At 34.2% G+C, this 24,961-nt stretch overlaps 2 protein-coding genes across 7 annotated transcripts in view; one reads left to right on the top strand and one right to left on the bottom strand.

Annotated features, from left to right (window-relative positions):
- Window positions 1-24,961, top strand: part of LOC136345268 (arrestin homolog) — a 170,264-nt gene that overhangs the window by 9,064 nt on the left and 136,239 nt on the right. Inside the window, exons 3-6 of the mRNA XM_066293389.1 lie at window positions 1,332-1,455; window positions 1,781-1,828; window positions 9,359-9,523; window positions 18,019-18,136. Of these exons, the coding sequence (XP_066149486.1) occupies window positions 1,394-1,455; window positions 1,781-1,828; window positions 9,359-9,523; window positions 18,019-18,136 (393 nt within the window). The 5' untranslated portion in view covers window positions 1,332-1,393. The remainder of the gene's footprint in view (window positions 1-1,331; window positions 1,456-1,780; window positions 1,829-9,358; window positions 9,524-18,018; window positions 18,137-24,961) is intronic.
- LOC136345274 (14 kDa phosphohistidine phosphatase-like) overlaps window positions 24,086-24,961 on the bottom strand; it is a 138,529-nt gene continuing 137,653 nt past the window's right edge. For all 6 annotated transcript variants that reach the window (XM_066293398.1, XM_066293404.1, XM_066293400.1 and 3 more), the window contains exon 4: window positions 24,086-24,229. In XM_066293398.1, the coding sequence (XP_066149495.1) occupies window positions 24,137-24,229 (93 nt within the window). In that variant the 3' untranslated portion in view covers window positions 24,086-24,136. The remainder of the gene's footprint in view (window positions 24,230-24,961) is intronic.

The raw sequence follows: 24,961 nt of genomic DNA, 5'->3' as shown, positions 1-24,961 counted from the left end.
ACTAAATAGTATATATTGCAACAAGATCGTGCACCCTGCCATAATGTTCACATAATGAGGCATTCTCTTGGTAATAATTTTTCCCAAAGATCAATAGCCGCAAATGGGGTTGTAAAATGGCTACCACGATCGCCTGATCTATCGGTATTGCATTTTTTCGTGCGGGGTTTTATGAAGAATAAGATTTACAAAACTCAGCACAGAAGAGTAGAGGAACTTCGACTACCCATTTAGTGTTTTAACATCTACAAAATCACCCTATAATAATCTTAAATAAAATTACAGAAATGTGCTAGCTTTGTGTCAGGGAAAACGGAAATCATTTAGAACAATATCTCTAAAAAAAATTCTACCGGCTATCGGTTTTTGGTTGTTAATTTAAATTTAATGAAGATAGATCTCCTTGGCCTGTAATATTTAAAGTTAAAGAATTGAGATTTTCGAAAAACTGTCAAAATAAAACATGTATAATAATGTCAATTCTTACTAGCAATCCAAAACCTGTTTAATAAAAGTTAAATTCTGACTTTCAATTTACATCAAAGAACCGATTATTAAACATTTCGGGAAGCTCTTACTGAATAGAATATAACTAGCAATTAAGATACTGAGTGACAAGATTTAAGAAATATTAACTTTGGTAATTTTCTCACCAACGGGAACACCTGGGAAGAAACTAAGTACGCCAGTGGATTCTACATAAAAAAAAATGTGAAAGATTCCGTTTTTACCTAGTCGATAACTTATAGAAAAAATAGCACAATTTTCAATTTCACCCTGTATTTCAAAAACACAAAAAAGTCATGATAAATAGGTTTGCGGCGTTGTTCGTTTTATAAAGATTTGCGAAAATCCCAACCCTTGAACTGTAATAATAATGGAGATACCCTGCAAAGTGTCGCAAAATGGACACCCTGTACACTTATACAGAAGGTGCCAAAACTGCGTATGTTCAGGCATTTTAGAAACGATATTTTAGTTGAATTTGGGTAAGATGAAGTTAGAAATCAATACATAGCGCAAGAGCGAGAGGGGGCTAGATTTACCACTAGAAGAACTTCCGAACAAATCTGCAAATTTCCTTTATTGAAAACTACATTAATAAATCCGATGGGAATGCTGAAATCTGGCTCTTGAATAAACTCTCTTCTCTTAACTTGCCGTTGAAAATCTCTCCAAAATTGCAAAAAAAATCCATTGAAATGCTCTCTTAATAAATAAATAAACATTCAGCCCCCAAATCGTAATATTCAAAAAACAAACTAATCCGCCTCCCTCAAAAAAGGAAAAACAACGTATTTTTTAGGATAATTTTTTTAATTAAATTTCAGATAATAGAAGGTGCCAAAGGGAAAACTTGTGCAAGAAACGAAGTTAAAAAGCCACTGAAAAAATGACTATGGAAACAGAAGAACCTCCAGCTCCGGAACCGGGACCCAGTTCTGCTTTAGAAAGGTCAGTTAAGGTCAAAAAATGACTGTTAATAACTGCACCTTTAAAATAATTTTGTGAAAATCAATACTCAGTCTTTACTTAATTGTTTCTATGGAAATCGCCACCTGAATAGTAAAGTTAGGAGAATGCAGCACTTTGGGCCAAATTATTAATGTGCTGCCAAATTTAACAAGTAGTTATTAAGTTCTACGGGAATGTTAAGATGGCTATGGTCGGTTTCCTGGTTGAGTTTCACTTCCTGTTATCAAGACGTTAATAATTTGGCTTTAGAGATACCCCAAAGGGTGTTTATGTATGCGAAGTTCTAATCCAATTTTAATTCCAGTGATCAGCCTGACTTAAGGGTTCCAGAATCCACTCTCAGTTCTCAGAGGTAAGTTTCCAAATCGTGTTTTCCATTAAATAAATTGCTGCTGTCCAAGCTGGACAGTTTGAAACACTGGAAAAGACCAATCGTGCTATGTTATTCATGTTTGGCTAATTTGGATTAAAAGCCCTATATGGCAAAGCTTTTCTAGCAAACTTTTCATGGCTTCGTAAATTTTATGGTAAAGAGTTTATTTTGACATAATTTGATCCCTATGCTGGCTCATTAATAATCCAAAGGGATTAGATAATGTCCGAAATGTTTTTCGCCTTTATAGGAAATAACAAGTTTGTTTATTTGTTATTTCAAATGATGGTTGCTATGAATATTTCACCATTGGCAATTTTAACAGAATTTCGAATGGTCCAATTGTGATGTTATAGCTACATAAAACACCATGAAATGTAACCAGAGGTAAATCCGCTTGTGGAATTACTCTGTAAATGTAGAAAAGCCATTTTGAATTCCAGCTCTATCAATTGGGGAATGTAGGTTTAAAAAGGGCTCACATATCTAGTTTATAGGCCGACATTTGCCCCTTTTTTGGTTTTTTGAAAATTTAGCGTTTCGCGGTTAAAATATGCGAATAACAGAGACATATATTAAATACAAAAAAAGGAAAAGTGTTTTGCATGCATGTATGATCGTTATCAATCATATTCGTTATATATTAACGAGCCCGTTTTCTCCAATTTTCAATACACTATCAGTTTTAATTTAGGAAACAAGAGTTGGCTTTTCCAAGGCTCAACGAATTCTTAGTTTGAAATCTTGAGTTTTGGGTAATGTTTGAATCTCTACAGAAGTTATAAGTTTTTTTAGGGGATATTAAGCAGATTTTAACTAATTTTTTCAGGTTTTTTTAACACGTTTTTAATTTTCGATAAAGGGATTTGATATTTTAAAGGGATTTTTAGCCTAATTTTCGAAGCTTTCATTTTATTATTTTTTTATATTTTAAACTTTCATGCCAGTTCTCAGGTTAATTGAAATTTTCAAGGGATTTTAAAGAGACCCGATACAATTAACGAAAATAATTCCAGAAGCAGCCGACCTAACACTCAAAGGAAAAAAAAATGGAAAATATTAAATTATTTCCCAGCATAGAGTCCTTTGAGATTAAAACACTTTTTTCAGCAATGTTCTATGGCTTCTAATCCTGTTCATAGTAAGAAGTTTCGAGTGTTTCAAAATAGGGATCAACCTGGGACTCCGCCTCTCAATTATTGGCAAATCTCTTTTCGCCGAGGAATTTATTGAAGTTTGGAATTAGAAAATAATCTGTGGGAGCCAAATCTGGCAAATAGTGTGGGTGAATAAAAAGTTCGAAATGAAATCGATCGCGATATCGGAAGCGTGGAGTGATGCGTTGTCTTGGTTAAACTAAACCTTCTTTTTCACCAAATGTGGTCGCTTGTTTCTAATTTCTTCCCTCAAACGCTGCATCAAATCGGTATAACATTCTCCATTTATTGTTTTTACTTAAAGGAGATAGTCAATAAAAATTCTCTCACGTGCATCCCAAAAATCGACGCCATCACCCTTCCTGCAGACGAAACAGTTTTCGCCTTTTATGGAGCCCATTCTCCCCGTTGAGTCCATTGTTTTGACTGCCCTTTCTGTCTCAGGTGTGAAATAATGGACCCATGTTTGATCCATGGTTATGACTCAACTTTATTGCTGCGAAACTTTGCCAACCACTCCCGTGAAACATCCTCACGGCGCTGTTTTTGTTCATCTTTACAGCTTTCTCATATCCAATTGTTTAGTCAAAATGCGATATACAGTACTTTTTGAAATCATGTCATGTCATGTCTTCTAACTTGCATAATTTTAGCCGATGATCTTCCAGTACAGTTTTGTAGATTTTCACCACAATATCTGAAGTGTCATTGAATTGAGCATTGTTGAGTTCGTTTTGGTAGCTTCTATGACCGCGTTTAAGCTCTGCCATCCAATATTTTATCAATTTTAACGTAGGACAAGATTCCCTGAAAGTACAATCTAAGTCTGCTTTGATGTCGGATGGACGAAGGCCTTTCAAAAGAAAGTATTGAATCATGTATCGATGATAAACTTTTCCCATGGTCACAAAATCTCTAAAAGTTTTCACTAAAAACGGATCCAAAACAATCACAAATCAACGGAGCACCCTCAAACTTTAGAGCTAAGCTCTTTAAGGTTGCGTTTTTGTAATACAGGCAAATTTTCTATCTATATATCAGGTCTGGTACTTCTGCGACTATCCTTGTATGCTGCATCATACACTGTGTGTGTCGAAGGCATAGTTTGTGACAATCCACAGAAAATTACCAATAATTTTTTTCATTCACGAAATCCATGTCCCTGAACGTCGGTTAGGAACCTCTTTTAGAATCACGGATATCACCGTAAATTTACAAACAAATTAATTGCTTCAGAAAGAAAGAGCAAAACCATATAATTTTCTGAACGCACCGCACCCTCGTTAGAACTATTTGCAGATTAGAGAAAAGAACTTCATTGTTTGTAATATGTTAGCTCCTAAAAAATCATCAAAAGACTGCAAATGCAGCTAAAAACGCCTTTAGAAAAGATTCCGGCTTCATATCTATATTTCATGCACAGGAAGCCATTAGAGCAAAGCTCACTTTTTTACAATATATCCCCCATGGCCAGCAATTTTAAACCGGCATTGGAATTAGTGTGGACTTCGGTAAACAAATCGATCGATATTTAATTTCGTAACTCTAGATTGTTTAGAGCCATGATACAATACCTATTAAGATAGGGATTTTCCATTTACACTAGTTCATCACAACTTTAGATAAGATATAGTTAGAAGATTACCAAGCATTGAAACAGCTGCTGGATTTATTCCGCATGAATTATATATTATTAGAGAAATTTTAAAGGTATAGCATTCGCACTAAGATTGCTGAACAAGGTCGACTTTAATTACTTTTAGTTAAAATTTGCAGTAACGAAAAGCTTTCAATCTCAATGGGAAAAAATTGTGGAAAGAAATGAGTTTCAGTTTGCTCAAGGCTTCATTCTATAATTCGCTCTCCTTGCTGATTAAATGCCACTGAAGCAAAAAAAGTTAAATTATGAAATTATACAAAAAAAACTCTTACATTTTTTGGTTAAATAGTGGCGTAGTTGCACCCATCCAAAAAGAAGTGAAATAGTGTTACACTACTAATTGATTCACTCCTATAGATTTTCCTTTTATTTACCTTGCGTGAAACAGAAAATAAACAACCTGTAGAATTCGTTTTTCGGAATATTCGAAGTTTAAATATTCAACTTAAACTATCTATTTAAAGCTAATGTTAACTTTGCAAACGATTTAATTAAATAGAGGTCTAGAAGATCTGGTCAGACATATTTTAACTGAGATTACAGGCTCAAAACTGAATTAACCTCGGTGATAACTTTGTAAACAACTGAGGACCCCAATTAAAGAACCGGGACTATTAAATAGGGATCTAGCAAATTTAATTGTAAGGATTTTAACCTTCAAAACTTTCTTAGCATGCATTTTGTGACCGAGAAACTCAGATTTAAAAATGTCTCCCGCATGAGATTATGAGCTAGAAATTTACACAAAAACCTCAGCAACAAAAGTCCAGTGTTAACGAAGCTGCTCGTTACATCTTAGTGCCAGTAGGGTTCCATTTACTCGCCGACCAATTAAAAAGTTGCAACAGTATGGAAAATGTTTTACATGTTTTGTCTCAAGGGCGCGAAGATAAAGTAGAAAAATACAATTTAACGACATTTGAACAAAAAGGTAAAACTTAATTCGATACTGTACGTTCAAAATCCAATTTAAAAAAAATTATTTTATAACTACCGCAAGAACATCTATATAGGGTAATGAGTCCATATACAGGGTGTTTCCTAATTACGTGTAAAAAATTTAAAGGCGTAATCCACGACTGATTTTGAGTCAAAAATGTTTAATAAAAATATGCCCGCAAATGCCTTGTTTCCAAGATACAGGGTGTTGACTGAAAGACGTTGAAAAAGGTTTTAAAGGTTTCTAAAAGTTTGGTGGTATTTACTAACTTGTTTATTGTTAGTTTTTTTTGCTACTTCCACTACTATAAACAAGATAGTCAGTGTTATTTTGGTGTTTTACTCTCTAAAGTGAAAGAATGTAGTTCTGTGTCCCAAAAATCAGATTATACCTCAATTTTGAAAATTTTTCAAATGCCTAATTACACTAATCAAAAAATGGCCAATATGGTTTTTGTTTACGGCCTTGCTGATGGTGAGTGTTTGGCAGCGAGGCGCATTTACATGGAAAGGTTTCCAAACCACCAAGCTCCCAACCACCAAACATTTAAAAACCTCTTTCAACGTCTTTGTGATACAATATCTCTTATGAAAATTCCAGGAGGAGGAAAGCCAATAACACGTCGAACGCCAGAAGTGGAGGAAGAACTCTTAAGACGTATTGAAGAAAACCCCGGAACCCCCGGAATTGTCTTTTCTAAAATTCAAACACCCAAATTGAGTCATTTTGGAAATAAAATCTCTTTTTCTTGTCGCATTTCAACACCCTGTATCTTGGAAACAAGGCATTTGCGGACATATGTTTATTAGACATTTTTGACTCAAAATCAGTCGAGGATTATGCCTTAAAATTTTTTACACGTAGTTAGGAAACACCCTGTATACAGTATCTTTTACGCTGCCAAACACATGGTGTTTTAATGAGTGTAAGAAAAAAGCAATTAGGAGATTGATAAGTGCGAGAGAGATAGGCGACCTTTTCCCTTTCGTTATCAACGATCGACTAACGACGTTGAGTCGCAAGCAATATGTGTTAATCCGAGGGCGGATCAGGTCACAAAAAGGGCTTGTTTTTCAATTGATCCGTTTTAAAAATACCATTTTCACCATGGTGTTTATAGAGACAAGGCTATATTAAAACCCAGCGTATAATTTGTTCTTTGAGAACACATTTAAATTTGCGTGTGTGCACGTAATTTGCATCGCCCAAAATTGTATAGAACTACACCCCTCCTCAGATTAAGGCGTACTGCTTGCGAGTTAACGACGCTAGTCGATCGTTGACAGTGGAAGGGGTAACGGTAGCCTATCTCCCTCGCACTTATCAATCGCCTAATTGCCTTTTGCTTGCATTCACTGAACCTCCATACGCATAGCGGCGAAGAAGATGCTGTAAATGACTTCAATGTATACAGGGTGTCCTCGAATTACGTGGCCAAAATAATACCGCAGATTGTTTGAGTGAAAATAAGTCGATTTAACTAAACTTCCCTCAGTTCAAAAGTTGATAATTATGGAGCTACAGGGTGTTAAAGTTGAAAAAAAAAATCACATTTTCTTTAATATCTTTCGATTTCTTTGAGTTAATTTCACGAAATTTCATATTTGAGGGTGTTTTAGGATACGAAATTCAAATTTATTAACGATTTAGTTGTTTCTTCTAGGGGGCGCCACAAGCGACCATTAGGACACATTTAAATCTCTGTAACTTTTTCGTGCCACGGTGTATATTATTTTGGTATTTAAAAACCTTTTTCCCTACCTTTTATACTTAGAAAAGGTATACTTTATTGACGTCGCTAGAAGCAACGGTTTTGGAGAAAAATGCATCTAAGCCTGATGATGCATGCAAATTACCTTAAAATTATTTTCCGTTAAAAAAAATTTAGTTTTTCAAAAATAATTATTAGTAGTTAAATCGACTTATTTTCACTCAAACAATCTGCGGTATTATTTTGGCCACGTAATTCGAGGACACCCTGTATAACCGTTAAATTTCTTAAGAAACGATCAACTAGCTTTTCAGTGGTAATTTTTTTAAATAAATTGGTAAAAATTGGTTTTTTATACATGGTGTTTGGTAATTTGACGCTTTCTTTTGGGAGGGTGATAGAGTAGGAGTTAAGGAACAAATTTGACTCTTACGTGCATGTTCCGAAACTTCATAGTTTTTGAGTCATTTTGATTTTCATTATCTTTTAATATTGGCCCTAAATGACTTCGGAGTAAGTTTTCAAAAGAAACTTTTTTGGATTTTTTTACTCTGATCGTTCGATTACTTGCCCAATAGTATGGCCTTCTCTATGGAGTGAAAAATGTCCGGAAATATTTGGATTATGTGAAGTTTTTAAGTAAATATTTTTATAAAATAATATTTGAGGTTCAGCTGCTCAACTTCTTCCATGTTATTTCAAAAATATTCATGGTAATATGCGTACGAGTTACTTTTAACACTTCCGTATTTCAATAGCTATTCATTCAATGAGGTATTACATGTTCAACAAATCAACACTATTTCCACAAAAAATTCAAATCGTGAATATGTCGCAAAAACAGTAATAAAATATGTTACAAAAATAACAGTAAAAACTGCATTTATTTAGATTTGCTTATCAGAAAAAAATGAAAATTAATTTTTATTATGTAAAAGTATTATTTGAAATTATGCTCTTTTCTAATACACGTAAAAGCTCGTTTAGAATCGTTGGTTATTTCTTTTCTATCAAACGTGGATTTGTCAGCGTACAAGTTTCTTCTGAGAATTTTTTAGAAAATAAAATGCTCAGTGAATATATACGATTAAAATTAAAAAATAGAAACACTCAATACTTATATGATTTTGCTCTATCCAACCCTGAAATTTCAGAAGAAACTTTTGACTACTTTTTCAATGGTAAATTTTCAAAATAAGTTTACAAACATAAGTTTTAGTACAAAAAAAAAATGGGTTTATGAAATTTTAATTTTGAGAATTTCATTCAACTGTCTAATTTGTTGTTCACCTCTATTGCACGAATTGTATTCAAGAAGAGAATTTTATTCTCTCATCTGGAAATATTGCATATCGGTCTCTTCCAACACTACTAGAGCGACCAGGGAAATTATCGCGAAAAATTTATTCAGCACTTGTTTCTCCATTGCAATTCCGGATATCCTGTCTATAAAATCCAGGGCATTTTATTCAAATTTCAAGTTCACCTAGGCATTATAACTAGGCATAAATGAAAAGAATTTCTGCTGCATTTTCAGTATCGAAGTAACGAGGGTTGTCGAGAGGAACACAATACGAATGTCAATAAATCGATCCTTTGAGAAATGATAAATTTATCCTGTCTGGGGGAGTCTGCAAAGTCAACTTTCTACACCTTAAAGGCCTTCTTAAAGTGACATTTAAACTTTAATTTAGGGCAATGGAAACCTTGCTATCTTTCTTTTCCGCTTAATATCTCCCCAAAAACCAACTTCTCAGTCTCCGACAAACACTCGAGCTCTAGGGAAATAATAGGAAGCAACTTTGAAACTTCCGTTCAATAATGAATGACGTTTTTCTTGCAATTTTTCCAACTTTCAACGTTAACTGTTACCGATGGACTTTTCATCGCCTATTTGTGGAGTTGGGCAAACAAGGAGGATCATCGAAATTAACCACTTATTGCTCAAGGTAGCTAAGCGAAACAATGCTTTATGTAGCTGAAACATACTAAAAAAGCTCTTATATAATTTTGAACTTTTAAAAACAGTCTTCTTTTACAGGGTGTTCAAAAAGTCGTCCCCAAACAGCAAACTCACCATGTATCTGGCGTCGAGGGATCTAGTAGTGTCTCAAGGTAGAATAGATCGCCTCACAGGAGTTCTTTTGGTAGATCCAGAGTTTGTGGATGATCGTAAAGTGTATGGACAAATCACTCTCACTTTTCGGTAAGTGAACAAAATTTCCATGGGTCAAATAGAGTTGCTTTTATTAAAGAACCAAACCATAAACTTTTAGCAAAAAAATTCCCAGAGGCTTTTTATTTAGCTCAAAAACAAGGAATATGAAAATGAAGCTTGTCTCTTCAAGTTAAACTTTAGGAGTGCTTTCACATAACAGGCGGTTGCTATTTTTAAGGTCAATCCGAGCATGGAAACAATGTTAATTTAGTTTCCTTTAGCGAGCAACTTTGAAAAATGTTAACGAAGCTAAATGATCCTTTCAAGTCTGGAAAGACTGCCGAGTTATCTAAATTTAGTATTTTTTAATATCTAATTAAGACAGAAGAATATTGGCTTCATCTGCTGAAAGGGAAAAGTCTGCAACATTGTTTCATTTATTTTAATGAGGAAAATTACAGAATTCACGTTCCCGATGACGCAGGATGCTAAATTGCAATAAACGACATTTAAAAACTAACTAGATTTTGAAAAAATGAGACAAAAAGAAGTTCATATCAACTTGTGTTGATATCTTCTTTTTTGTTAATTTTCCACACATTTTTAAAGATTTGGCTTTCCCATGTTGAAAAGAGAAAACACTGTATGAGTTCGTAAATTGTTATTGTGAGAGAAGCTTTTATATTCATGCCACTTATGGTTCTCTGAAATCAAATGAATAATCAGCGACATCATTGGTCATTTTAAAAGGAAAATTCTAGTCTCTAAATTGAGTCCATTGTATTATGCCATAATAGAGAATATTCCCTTTTACTTAGGGACATCTGGAAGCTTTGAATGCAGGTTTGTAATACCATATAGTCAAATAATCTGTAACTATTGTTCATAGATAGTCTGAAAAGACGATCAGGATCTCAAAATTTAGTCTCTTCAATGTTTATTTTGAAAAGTTTTTTTTCTCTGATTATAAGAAAAAGCTTCGAAAGATTCTTTCAATTATTTCCACAATATAAAAAATATTCTAATACTCGCCCTGAATAGTTTGTACAGTTAAATTAATGAAACCTTTCTACTCCTGGATTTCCTGCAGTAACACTTCAGGTATTTAAATTTAGGCCCATTTATTGTCGCAACAATCAAATTTGGCTTCTCTTTGCCGAAAAGAAGTCTAGTCAAATGAATGAAAACCTCCGATTACTGGATAGTTTGAGGGGATGCTCTAAACCTTCAGATTTAGTAATAAATTATTTGCTTTTCGGCTGTAAAAGGTTAAAAACTTTTTTATTTATTTAAAAAAATGTACATTCACTTAAAACCCTCCGCATCCTAGGCAGCCTAAAAAGATTACCCAAATTGTTTATGTTACCACCAAAGACGGCATCATTCAACTTATTTAAAAAAATAAATTTTACGATAGTTCGCACTCCTGAGGAAACTGCATGATCAAGTAATGAAAATATCCATTTCAAATCTATTATCTTGGCTAATTACCTATGCTAACGAAAAAGATTTCAGATAATACCATTTCAATTAGTTTAATAAAAAAATATTTGAAAATTCGCATCCTTCATCCCACCAAATAATGAAGTAATTATCAAAATATTATATAAAAGCCAAAGTCGCCCATTTCCCCACATAAAATATATGAAATGTCAGGGGCACGTCCAAACCATGCCTCTGATATTTGAAACGCCTAATTGAGATTTTTTAATGATCACCCTTTACAAATTATTAGTTTGTGCCCGTTAATTAAAGTTTTGCTAAATAATTTTTTTTCCATCATGAAAATGGTGCCCTTGATGGATTTGAATATCCAAATAATTTTATTTTGCATAGGAAGTAAAGGGATATGCTCTAATTTCTTAAATGGAATAAAACTCCAAGCTGATGATACTAAAAAAAGCATTTAAAGTCTCCTTTCATCATCCCAGAATAATAACGTAAGTCATAAATCCCATGGTCTTTGGGAAACATAATTCCTATCGTATTAACCTCTGCGAAAATCGTAAAAAACGGAATTCAACTTTCACTGAACGACGTTTTTTTTATTGCACTTTTTTATAAAAAAAAGGGTCTGATGTATTATGACAGAGAATAAAATCTAATGTAGGAGTCGAAATAACAGGAGTAAGATGTAATAATCCTAAAGTGATTTCGGCTCTTCCGAATGAGCGGATTTAGGAACAGCTCTGGGAAAATCAAATTGTTGAGGGGGGCCAATAAACCGGGCTTAAGGGCAAAGAAAGGGAAGATGTTATCAGTGGAGTGTTCTTTTGCGACAAAATCCAAATGAAACAACATCATCCACAACTGAACTCATATCTTAGTCAAAATTTTTGCATCAGCATTAACAATGGCATAAATATTAAGATTTTATTGCTTTTGTGTGTTTTCTGTTGTGACCCTACTAGTACTGTGTAGGTTCGCCACTAACACTTTATGTGATTTCCTCATTTGAAAGGTTGAGGGATAGAGGAGAGTCGAAAGGGGCACCCGCTTAAAATACTTCAGTTGATAACAATATTTTTAAATATTTTCAATTGTTACCCCTTTATAACTAATACCGTGTAGGTTCTCCACGTCGTAATAAATGATAATAGAATTCCTTCGCTCTTAGCTTTCCTGTTTCGAAAACAATGTATCTGAATTATTTTGTAATTTCCCTTAAGAACTAAGTTTCCATTTCTCGTGCACGTCTCGCTGACTGAAAAACGTCCCCTAATCTCCACAAACAAAGAAACATTATTTTAAATTGTCTATGAGATGAATTATCACAAAGCTGCATGCTTTGTTAATTCATGTTGGTACAAAACAGCCCCATTTAGGTCGAACGAAAGAGGAACATTTATCTGATGTTTATGGTTACTTTTAGCAAATTTCAGAGGAAGATAAACTTTTCGGTTATAATGCTGAAATTTGCGTCATGCCTTAATGACTTGGAAACTAATGCGGGTGGAGAAGGTTTCCTTAGGTCTCATTTATAGCATTTTAAAGAGTAGACAGTTCCCCGATACTTTGCTAAGGTCAACAGAATCCAGTCTCTCATAGAACAAAACCATAATTTTGAAAGGGACTGAAACCTGGAAATAAATATATCTGTTGCCATTTTTTGCGATTACGGGTCATATTTTTATGAGAAAAAAATTTATTTATGAAAAGGTGTTTGCTTGGCCAAAGCCGTGTGGTTTTACCACCAGATTTTGACGAGCACGTAGGTTTTGCGCAAAGATATAGAATTACGCTAAAACACGTCTTTTCGAAATTCTATTTTCGTTTGCAGAAATTGATATTACATTGAGAACATTGGATTACATTCCCAGGTAAACAACAATTCCGTTTTTTTATATACGGGAATGTAACGTGGGCAGATAGATAAATATTTGAAATGGTATCGAAGTCGATGTTCAACAATATATTTTTTAATTCTTTTTATGACCTGCACAGAAGATTCTGTAGGTATTCAACCGAGAATTTGATACTGAAGAGAATCATTTTGGTTTCTAAACATCGAGGTGTCTTACTATTGACGTTTGCCAAATCTTGACTATATTGGATAACTGAAGCAATACAATATGAAAATTTTAAATTATGATTATTTACATACAATTCTGTGGTATTTTGTAGTTGGCTGCCTTTTTTGGTTACTAACGAGATCCCTGCAGGATCATTTTCAGCCCAAAATAATTTAGATCCATTTCCGGAATGTCAACATAGAAACGGCCTACAATTACCTATTGAGATTGATCCCTTAAAACTATTTTCGTGAATAGTAGTTTCTAGTGAATCATAAGTTTTGTTGTCCTGGTACTTTTGTTCACTGTCGACCTTTACAAAAGTCACAAGTTTCTTCTTTAGGAATTTACTATAAAAACGTCTTTTATTTTCTTCACGATTTCTTCCCTGAAACCTTAATTAACAGTAACGAACATAGAACCACGTTTTTTCAAATCGAACGTCCTTCATTGCTGAGTAGTCAGAATATGTCATTGGTTGGAAATCTGATCACTATGGTCCCGAATTTCACAACTATATATTCGGAACTAACTTTTTAATAAAGGAAAGTTTGTATTTCAAGTAGTTTGTGTAATTCAATGCGGTAGGAGAAAGTAAAGTTGATCCAAGAGTATATGAAATTTTGGAAAGTGAAAATATTGAAACCCCGTTTGATTCTCTTCGTTAAATCCCCTTAGAAATCTAATAAATTTGACCCTGATATTCGCCAGTGGGAGTTTGGAACTTCTATTAAAGAATTCTCTAAGGGTGGGTATTATTATAAGCGCGCGGATGAAGGGTTTGGTTGAATCAACAAATTTTGTCTACAGTAACAATTTTTACTTATGAATTTAGGAAAATATTGACCTGAATATTACATCAACAATTATGGGAAATGATTTTCAAATAAAAACCGCATGACTGTTTGGAACTGTTAAATAGCAGTCTTTTTACAAAAAATCTTGTCCTTTTAGAAACCTGAGTCATTAAATTTTTAGTGACTTGCGGACTTATGTGTCTCATACATTCTCGAATAACTGTCTCAAGGTGATCTACATCTTGAAAAGATCTTGGTTTATCAACATTTCGTTAAAAAAAAAACCATAAAGAGTTCGGCGGAGTCAAATCAGGTAATTTAGGGAGCCACAACGGTTCCATATCGGGTTCAGTTACTCTGAATCAGAATATTTTCGTTCTTTAACGTTAACGTTTTTTAACGCGACTATTATTATACAGGGTGTTTGGTAATTTGATGCATTCCTTTAGAAGGGTGATAAGAAACAAATTCGACCTCTTGCCTGCATGTTCTAAAACTGAAGAGTTACTCAACTCCTTCCAAATTTTTTCCCAAAAATGTTCAAGGTAACATGCGTTCAAATTACTCTTAAAACTTCCTCATTTCAATAGCTATTCATTCAATGAGGTATTACATGTTCAACAAATCAAAGCTGGATCCAAAAATAGCGCAAATTATCGAACTTTTGCAAAAACAGTAGCAAAACATGCCACAAAAATAACGGTGAAAACTATGTTTAGATTTGTTTTGCAAAAAAAATCCAAATTTATTCTTATTATGTAAGGTATTGTTCGAAATTATTCCCTTTTTTTCTAATATACTCACACGCTCGTTTATAATCGTTGATTATTCCTTTTATATCAAACGTGGATCCGTCGGTGTACGAGTATGTCCTGAGGATTTTTTAGTAAATACGATGCTCAATGAACATATACTCAATTAAAATTAAAAAAATAGGAACTTGCGCACCGATGAATCCACGTTTGATACAGAAGGAATAACCGACTCTAGTAAACGAGCACGTGCTTGTATTAGAAGAAGAGGGTATCATTTTGAACAGTACCTTGCATAACAAAAATAAATTTCAATTTTTGTGCGAAACAAACCTAAATAACTATAATTTTTACTGCTACTTTTGTAGTATGTTTTGTTACTGTTTTTATGACATTTTGATAATTTGTGTCATAAAAATGTGTGCATATTTTCATGGAATCAGCTTTGATTTGTTGAACGTGTAGTACCTCATTAAATAGTTTTTGAAATGAGGAAGCTTTAAAAGTAACTTGTACGCATGTTACCTTGAACATTTTTGGAAAAAAACGTGGTAGGAGTTGAGTAGTTGATCTTCAAAAATTATTTTATAAGAGTATTTACTTAAAATCTTTACACAATCCAAATGCTTTCGGCCATTTTTCATTCCATACGATAGATCATAATATTGGACAAGTAATCAAGTGGTGAGAGTAAAAACACCCAAAAACGATTTTTTGAAAAATCACTTCAAAATCATTAAGGGCCAATAATAGGGAAAAAAGTAGAAAATCAAAATAACTCAAAAATAATGGAGTTTTGGAAAATTTAGGCAAGGATCAAATTTGTTCCTTACCACATGCCGAGTCACCCTCCTAAAGGGATGCATCGAATTATCAAACACCCTGTACGAATTCCCTCCATCGCATTGGGACTTCAAAATATTCCTTACCAATTACAGATTAACGTCCATTTTGAAAGTCTTTTGAAATTAGAGTTTTTCACTGGCATATGTAATATTCCACAGCTGCGATCTAAGCATAGAGGATTACCCTAAAAACCATTTCTGTTGATTAGAACGGTAGATGTCACATCGAAAGTTTGGAAATTTTCCTGGAAGTTTCGAAAGAAGTGGGAAGTAGTCGATTTTATCCACGTTACAAATTTTAAGCGCCTGTATTTTGGGAACCCGAACCGCAGTTGTATTATGAATTAGCTCTATAGTGTGCCAGAGACATACTATCCAGATCTTCTATTAATTCAGTATTTGGGAAAGTTAAGAATTGAATTATCATTCAAATAACAATATTCCTGTTCGACAAGCAAAACATGAAATTACGTTATGTGTTTTTTCGTGGACTCTAAATCGACTCAAATAGGAATCACTACAGCCGTTAAATCCGATATTAAACTGAAAGGCTGAATGGGCGAAGAAGCTCCATCAGAGCTGAGCCACTTAATATTTATTGCTTAGATGGAGGGTTCTTTTTAACTTCGTTAACGTATCGAGGGGGTTTCCAAAAATTTTTTATTTCCGCGGTGACGTGGTAACCCTCTTTAAATTTGACCGATATTTTTTTTTGTCGGTAATTAATAAATACATTCAAAATTATGAAGGTATAATTTGTTTATTCGAGCTAAAACCGAGGATTTACGAATTAAACTATTAATTAATCGAATTAGAGCGTTCTCTAATAGAAAGTCGGTAATCAATAATTTTGGGTATCGAATAAATGAAGTGCTATAGAGCTTGTCGTGATACAAATCCAAATTGGACCTAAAATCGTCTAGTTTAGGAAGCATACTATACATTTAAGAGCATGTATTGAATCATATTTTAACGATTTTAGTAGCTATACAGAGTTCCTAGGAAACACAGTTCAAAAATTGAATGTGATTGTGACAAAACTCTAGATTACTCTATAATCAAAGTTTAGAGCGTGCTCAATTAGGCAAAACCGCAACGCTATCCGAGCGTACGTTGCAGTCTCAATAAACTCTTGTTGTGTAACTTCTCGTTGTGTAAAACAACACGGGGTGTGTATTTTAATATTTAATTACAACCCTTTGTTTACGAAGTTTGAAACCCATGTGCAACGATAATAGAGGTTGCTTGCATATTTTGTAAACGGGAAAAATTGCTATAGGCAAACATTTTTGATGCTTATATAAGTTCATCAACAATTCTCAAACCACCGATAAAGTGAACTTGAATGTGGAATTTTCCACGTAGAACGCAATCGATCAAATGTGTCATTTTAGGAATTTGGCCTCCGGGAACGTTATTATTATGTTCAAGGCAGGAATTGTTTTCTGAAAAAATATCGAACACGTCCAAATATTCACAAACCTACGGCTTTCGATAAAAGAACAAGTTTAACAAGAAATATTTCATCTAGCCCTAATGGAAACGATGAAAATTTAACAATGAACAATCGTACCTTATATTTTGATCATTGGAAAAATTAAAGAAAATTAGAGGATCAAAATCTTCGAATATTTGTGACCTTCGTACTGCAAGTTTCATCCCGCTGATTTTCTACTAAAAGTGCAAGACGTTATGTATAAAAATATTCTAAAAGCGGAAACACTTCATTTCATTCATCTATCTAATGCAAAATGGTGACGCCTTTAGAGAACAAAATTACTTGGTCAGTTTTCAAATTTTCCCATCCTGAAAATATAATTTTTATCCCACCGAGTTTCTGCTGAAAACTCCATATAAAAATGTTCTTCATCCGCAGAAATAATTTTTTTAATTCTAAAATATGAAAGTACTAGAAGATGCCTAAAATTTGAACGTCCCGTATCTCGGAAGCCAGGCAGTTCTTGATATTTTCTAAAAATGGGAAGAAATTGCGAATTATTATTCAAGAATGCCTGGTACGTACCAGATTACAGAATAATCGGTTTTTAAGGTCCAAGGGAAAAAATGTACACAAAGAGATTTGGTCTTTTTTGCTGGATTTAGTCTTAGCGCATAAACAACTCTTAGTGGACCTTATACACCCGATGTATCAGCAGAAATTGCTCCTCTTAATACTGTGCCTCAAGTTGTTTTTATTAAAAAATTATATGAACTTATCCCGCAATTAAACTTTAGACATTTCATGATTTCCGATCATAAACTTCACAAGGTCCATCTGCCATCACAACTAACTTCCTACTAAAAAAATATCATCTTAAAGGTTTGTGCAATAAAAAAAAGGGCCGGGGGTCATTTGAAACTTTATTTTATTACATTTTTACCACAATTCAAAAAAAATATATATAAAGTGAAGCGAAAAAGAGAAATGACTCTGCATTTAAGGAAAATGGAGGTACAAGAGTAACTGCTGTTGTCCATTTGTAAAACTCATTTAATCGAAGGCCTACGTAATGACGGCCGGTAGTCCCTAATGATAAAATTGACCAGATATTATTGTTGTTTCTTGCGCTTGTACAAAAATCTTCGCCATTAAAATAAAATTATTTTCTTCGATAACAATGAATTCTCCATTTCCAGATATGGAAGAGAAGATGAGGAAGTGATGGGATTAAAATTCTGCAATGAGGCTGTAATGTGCCTAACTCAGCTCTATCCACCCCCTCAGCAGCCAATTTACGGCACCACGCCCTTGCAGGTAAGCTCTAAAAACAGTCTCTAATTTTCGCATTTTTTTTTTCTATTCTCAAGGCCCGAATCCACATAGAAAACTCAATTTGCAGCCCTCTAAAGTAGTGTACTCACGTACATCACCAATAAATTCTAAAAGGTATTGGAAATTGAAGAGTTTTAGCATCATTAAAATTTATTAAGAGGGTTGTGAGTAATTAACTATAAGTTTTGAAGAGGATTCCGGCTAAAGTATGGTCTGAAGATTTATGTTTTGCCACCCAGAAAATCATAAATCTTTAATTGTCGTGTACCGATAATTAGTTTTAGGAGTAGAGAACGGGAAAATCTGAATAATCACTGAACTATGAACACTTTTTCCCATCTTCTTTGTGCTGATTTTCTTGCGTTTGGCTATAAAAGAGTTCCGATTTTCCTACTTTCCGGATCTTTATAGCAACGGGGATTACGGAGCAGCGCTTAACTGAGCTCCTCACTGTGTCGATTTGCCCCAATCAACCCCCTAGAGTTTGTCAAGGTTTTTTTTTTTCACCCGTTTTAACCGTCCAAAGAACTGTTTATCTTGTGTTTTATGGACAGAATTGAGATTTGGGGACAATACCAAATTTACACATGAAAACGCTCTTTACGAGTTTTTGGACATTTATTTGCGCAGTTCGAAACTCTGGCAAATGTTTTTGATAGTCAAAATTCTTTCGGTTCTTCATATTTCACAACTTTTTTCTTCACAGTTCTGAACGAATTAGCCAGAGGAAAATTTTCGGAAAAAATTTATGAATTTTCCTTACAAAAAATGAATTTTTCCTTCATGTATAATACTTCTCGATATAATATCGGATTTGCCAAAATTTAAATTATAACATTCGCACATCTACCATAAACTGTTTTTAAGACAATATAGAAAGTTTTCTGTGGGGAATTATTGTGTCAAAATCAACGAAATATGTTTAAAATATATGTCGGAGATTTATTAGTTCTTAAGTTTTAAATGTAAAATTTGAGTTAGCAATAAGGTTGAAGAGCAGGTTGACAGGTTTATCGTGGAGATAAAGCACTGTCGAACGAGGTCACTATTACCGACGCAATTAAGGGCCATGTGTGCAGTTTCCGTCCGTGGGAAAACCAGGACGAACAGGTACCATTCCCTTGAGTCAAGAGAACCACGGGGAATGGGAACTGTGAAGAAGGCAGTAATTAAAAAGAAGGGAAAGGTTGCGGTCGAGTAGTAGTGAATTCGTTAGCCTTGCCTTACTATCAATTTACTTAATAAAACATTAAAATTATCAATGATGGAGAATATTCCTAATGTTACCCCGACATATACATGTAAGAAATTGATGCCGAAATAATCACATATCTCAGATGCCCAAAGAGATTTTGCGGATCGGATTGTGTAGGGTTATAGAGCGTATCGAGAAGATGAGTTTGAGATACCTCTCCCCTTTTAACAATTTACAGAAAAACATCGAAAATGTGCCATTTTCCGGTTGAATGGATCGGTATAGCGCATATATGGATCGCGGATGCCTCCATTTAGTTTATGGAGCCTTGAAAAGGTATGTTTCTCGAGTCTTCATTTGCAGCACCAAAAAATTGCAAAAAATGGTGACAAAGTGACTCCGTGTCTCAGAAACCGAAAGAGATTTTGCAAAGCGGTTTTTCTAGGGTCATAGAGCTGTTTTAAATATAAATTGTGCTTTCTCAAAAATTCCATTACCACACTATTTTTAAGATATTTTGGAGTGTTGAAAAATTTGATGGAAAAATATATTAGTCGTGCTTGACTTTGCTTGATACATATTTAATCAGATAATTTTTACTCACTTTCCGGAATTTTGACTATTCTATCATGATGACGACTAATGCTAGTGCGAGTTATCGTCTAATAGGAAATGATTGTCAGCGGTGGCAGATGATAAATCATTGTCCAAAACCCGTTAACCTATATCGGTAGTTTTATTGGATAGAGATGGGTGTTAGCAAAGGCCCACTAGCAACAATCCGACCGTTCAGTAAACATGATGGATCTCCTGCTCTGAAAGCGTATAGCGCACCAAATACCTATAAGCCGATATATCTCGTAAATTGCCATTTTCGCGTGGATATGGAAAAACGGGAATCGGCAAGAAGACCTTAATGGAAATTGAGTCAAACGGTACATATCAATACACAGCTACACATTTTCCTGCTATTTCCTGCAAAACAAATTTAACGCTCCAAATAAAGAAGTTGTTGTGAGGAGATAAGCGAATAAGCTTTCATATTATCAATGTATACTGTAATATATTCCTGGATTTAAATTTAATATGAAACCTGGACAGGATTGTTTTTTCACTTTTCTCCCATGAGATAATTTCGATATTTGATTTTATAATAAGCGGAAAAAAACGTAAATTTGGTTAAACTCGCAAATATTGGGTACAAACACTGTATTGCCGCATAAGAGGAAATATTATTTAGTCAAATATTAACAGACTAAATACGAAAAATGGTCCCAAAAAATGCAAATCCAGTTGTTGGAAATCCATATGTTTTATGGAAATTGATAAAATTCTCAATTAGGGTGTTTGACCCACCAGGGATTGCTCTGAAAGTTGATTTATCCCTGTGTGTTAATTGGGCAGATTACAAGAGAGAAATGGATGATAAAAAACGCTTTTAATTTGTTTTTAGTTTTTACACTCTTCTAGCGTCAAAATAATATGGAAATGCCGCTTCTCAAATAAGAATAATCCGGATTTTTGGTCAACATTTTTACCTAAATGTATTTTTAGACTTTAATTACATATTTATCATTTCAAGAGTAAATACTTCAAGTTGTGGCTCAGAAACTGTTTTATGGCCCTCAGCGGGGCTGTACTTCAGCGACGCCCATTTTGCCTGTCGATGTTTATCGACATACAATAATGGAAATAAATGACAACGACAATGCTTCTTTATGCTACGAATCAAGTTAATGAACGTGTTAGTTTCTAACGAATACAAATTATTTCAAATTAAAATCTCGATGGAGAAAGCTGGCCTGAACCAATCTAAAACTAATTTTGGGGCTCCCAATAATACAAATCCTTGATAGATTTCTTGGATTAATCACCAGTGAAGGTATAGATGAGCTACAAAATGCTTTAGGATTAAAGAAAGGAAATTTTTCAGATTGAAGGAGACATGCAGGGCGTTGATTATTTAGCAGAGACGGATTTTACGCTGATAGATAATAATCTCTTGACTTAAAGAAGAAGTGAAACTGTGGATAGATTTAGCTTCAAAGAAGAGGTGAAAAAGATGCCCAGAAGACGTAAACACTTACCGACGAAATTCTCAAAGATGTAAACAGTAAAAGAAGACTTAAAAAGTGCGTAAATACGTTAATATAACTGATAACGTAACTCTAGCTAAAAGTTTAAAATCTCACAGGTTTTTATACAACCAGAAGTGACTTCTGTATCATCAAAATCTTCAAAATGACATTCAGTTTATGACGAAATATAATTAGTTAATTAATCACTTAATTAATTCTCAAGCAGAGTTGAAGTAGTGCACTCTACGACTTGCGGTTTTGCACTTCTGGGTCCATAAACCACAATTTTCACCGTCAAAAAGAGTAGAAAGTGAAATGAAATATGCGAAGAAATGAAGATTCCACTGTAAAATACAATCCAATATATTTTCCTCCCCACAAATTCAGTGCTTTCAGGAAACCCCAAGTGAATAATGTTTGACTTTAGTTATTCGTACATAAAACATGAACAAAATATACAACTTTTACCCACGTTGGAAATTAGTTTGACCAAAGTTACATTACCGTCGCCATAAATTTAAAACTCGAATGCAGTTCAATTATTGTGACTCGTTTCGAAAACAAATTAAATTCCACATACACACTCCGTACATGGTAATTTAGAATGAAATGTGTTTTCGAAGTTCTCGTTTTGCGTCGTGCGAAATAATCGCTTTTTGAGCTCAAATTTAGTTTTGAATTCAGCTCTATTTACATATTATAATTAGCATTTTGTAAGGGTGAGATGCATTGTGCATCGAAAAAATGAAAGTCTCAGATGACGCCTGGAAATGCCGATGTTATTTGTAATTAGGATAATCAGAACGAAATTGCTAGAAAATGATTCAAATGGATTTAGTTAAAAAATAGATCACAGTCGCAAAGCAAAGTTTGTTTGACGAGAACGGCATTTTGATAAAAGGATAACGAATTCAAAGACACTGTCAAAATTATTTCCAAAATGTCACTTTAAGCTGTCACTGTCACAACATGAAAGATGTAGAACATTGACAGTTACAACACGTCCTGTTAAATATGTTGACACACAAACAGCGAGTAACGAGTACGCAACGTCAAATGTCAGTTTATACTAAATTTACTGTCACAATTCCTAGGTTTGCATTTTGACCACCACGTGTTGCACACACTTTCGGAGTTCCTAATTCTCGTATTTTCATCCGCGTCGTGATGATTTGCTGGAATTTTATTTTGGAACTCGAGGATCGTGGCATTCCTCATACATAAAAGGGCTTTTGATCCTAAATTAAGGGAAAATTTTCACCACCATTGTAACTGGTAAAAAAATTTATGCGTTTACTCATAATCTCCAGCTATGTAGTAATTGTGCTTCGCAAGGTGTCAAACATATCAATAATAAATAGAAATCGTCCCTATATAAATAAAATTCGGACTATTTCTAACCCCAGGCATGCCAAAAGTTGGCTAACTATAACGACCAATAGGTGCGTCGTTTTGGGCTGAAGACCTTTCGGCTGCTCGACTCCAACTAAGAATTAAGAAATAAGAGAAATTGAGGTAATTTAGGAAAAAAAAAGAAATGCCGCCAGCTAACTGATATTCTACTTTGAAACACCACTTGTGTAAGAAGAGAATTGTTGCACATGCCACAATCGTATAAATTGTTGGAGTCGTAATAAATTAACAAAAAAGTTGAATCGAATAATATGGAATTTCCAAGTTCAAGTCTTATCAGCAAAGCTATATGTCGACATACGGAAACCAAAACCATTTTCTCCCATTTCAATTCCTCAGGAAAAGTTTGAAACAACGGTTCGAAATGTGGAGCTATTTCCAGATTGTATGCAGTTTCTCATTCTCAAATCATTGATGAGAAAAAGCTACTTGTTCCTGCGAATAAAATTCACTTCTAATGATTTACGAGGCAGTTTCAAATTCATAGGATTAAAGCAGGAGTCACTCAACATTTGCAGTTTCCTATTTAAAGACGAGACGAAATTCATGTTTGTTTTAATGATGGAGCCAGTATTTTACGCCACTTTGAAATCTATTGAAGAAGTTGTATTTAAAGAATTTTATTATGAAATATAAAACCAATGATTTTTGAAGAGAAAATCGGGTAAAAAAGGAAATTTTAATCCCACCATTCATCGATCCAATTCTAAGGACCAAGGAGTGAAAGGGCCTCGTTGGGCCTTAAAGTTAATGGAAATCTGGGAAACAAAATTATTTATTACTTAACCACGAGTTTGACGGTTTCAATCCGAACACTATAAATTCCTATTTCGTATTTACTCACATTTAGCTTGACTTAAATTAGCAACCCCTGAGCGAGAAGAGAGGTTTACTTCGTGCCTTCCCGCAAACATTTCAAGTGGTAGGCAAATATGGGCAACAGGGAGAGTAAAGCGGCTTGACAGCATAATAACAATATACAGAAAGCTATATTTCTACCTATAAAACCACTTAAATTGAAGTGATTAGTCAAGTTTAGTAGGATAAAATACCGGAATTTTAGGGAAATGAAAAGGGAACGAATCGGAAATGGCAAGGCGGCAACTGCCCTTTGTTCGCTTTAAACGTGTTTAGGTAGGTTCTGAACGTGCCGCAAGGTGGCCACACGTTGCCAAACTTATCGTTTAGTCTTGTTTTCTATGCCATGTTTTTTTTTTCAAACGGGATTAAATGAAACAAACCATATAAGTTTTTCGTACGTTAAATACTTATAGCAAAACAACAGCAAAAACTGTTTTAATACCCTTCATCACTCCATGTAATGTTGTAGTCTGGATATTGAGTCTTCAGGATATTCACTGCAACCTGATGGTCAGCTTTCCCGTACCCCTAAATAAAAAAAAAACAAGTAAAACACTAAAAACACGGCGAAAAAATACATTTATCAGTTAAATCCTCTCATTGTGGTTGTTGCCATTCAAAAACCGCCATGTGTGGGTAAAAAAGCAAAGCTTCATTCGTTGTTTCATTGCCAGAATCGGTTCGTTCCGCAAATAGAAAATCGATAGATTGTATCTCTTACTCATGCTTTACATGGGATCATTCGGGCGTATCATTGTGTGTGTGTGTGTGTGTCATACACATACGGGTTGTGCCATAGAGACGTGAATAACAATTATGGGGTTTCAATTATTGTGATTTATTTAGTTTTAAATGAAAAGATTTGCAGGTTGCAATAATGCTTCGCAAAATACAAATAATTTTGTGAAGGAAAAAAATCCTAAACCAGAAAATTACTTATATTTTTGTGTTACAGTATTATCAGAGTGGAAATGGAAAGAAAGGAAACATAATGAGCTTCTTCAGATAGGCACTTCACTGCTCAATGTAAAGATCAACAGACCCGTGTCGGATCCTACACAAGAAGGCAAACATAAAATTATGCAAATGCTATCCCAATTGTGCTAAATGTGGGGAATAAGAAGAATTTCGTACAAAATATCTTACATACGATTTAAGCGGTAAAGTTGAAACGCATGGGTTTCCAGAGGATGTTTTCGAAATTCGTCAGACTTTTAATTGTGACAGCTTTACTTGGAAAGTCTTTCTATACTGAACACA

Source organism: Euwallacea fornicatus, chromosome 19, assembly GCF_040115645.1.
Source record: "Euwallacea fornicatus isolate EFF26 chromosome 19, ASM4011564v1, whole genome shotgun sequence".
Lineage (NCBI taxonomy): Eukaryota > Metazoa > Arthropoda > Insecta > Coleoptera > Curculionidae > Euwallacea > Euwallacea fornicatus.
This window is presented reverse-complemented; position numbering and strand designations above follow the sequence as displayed.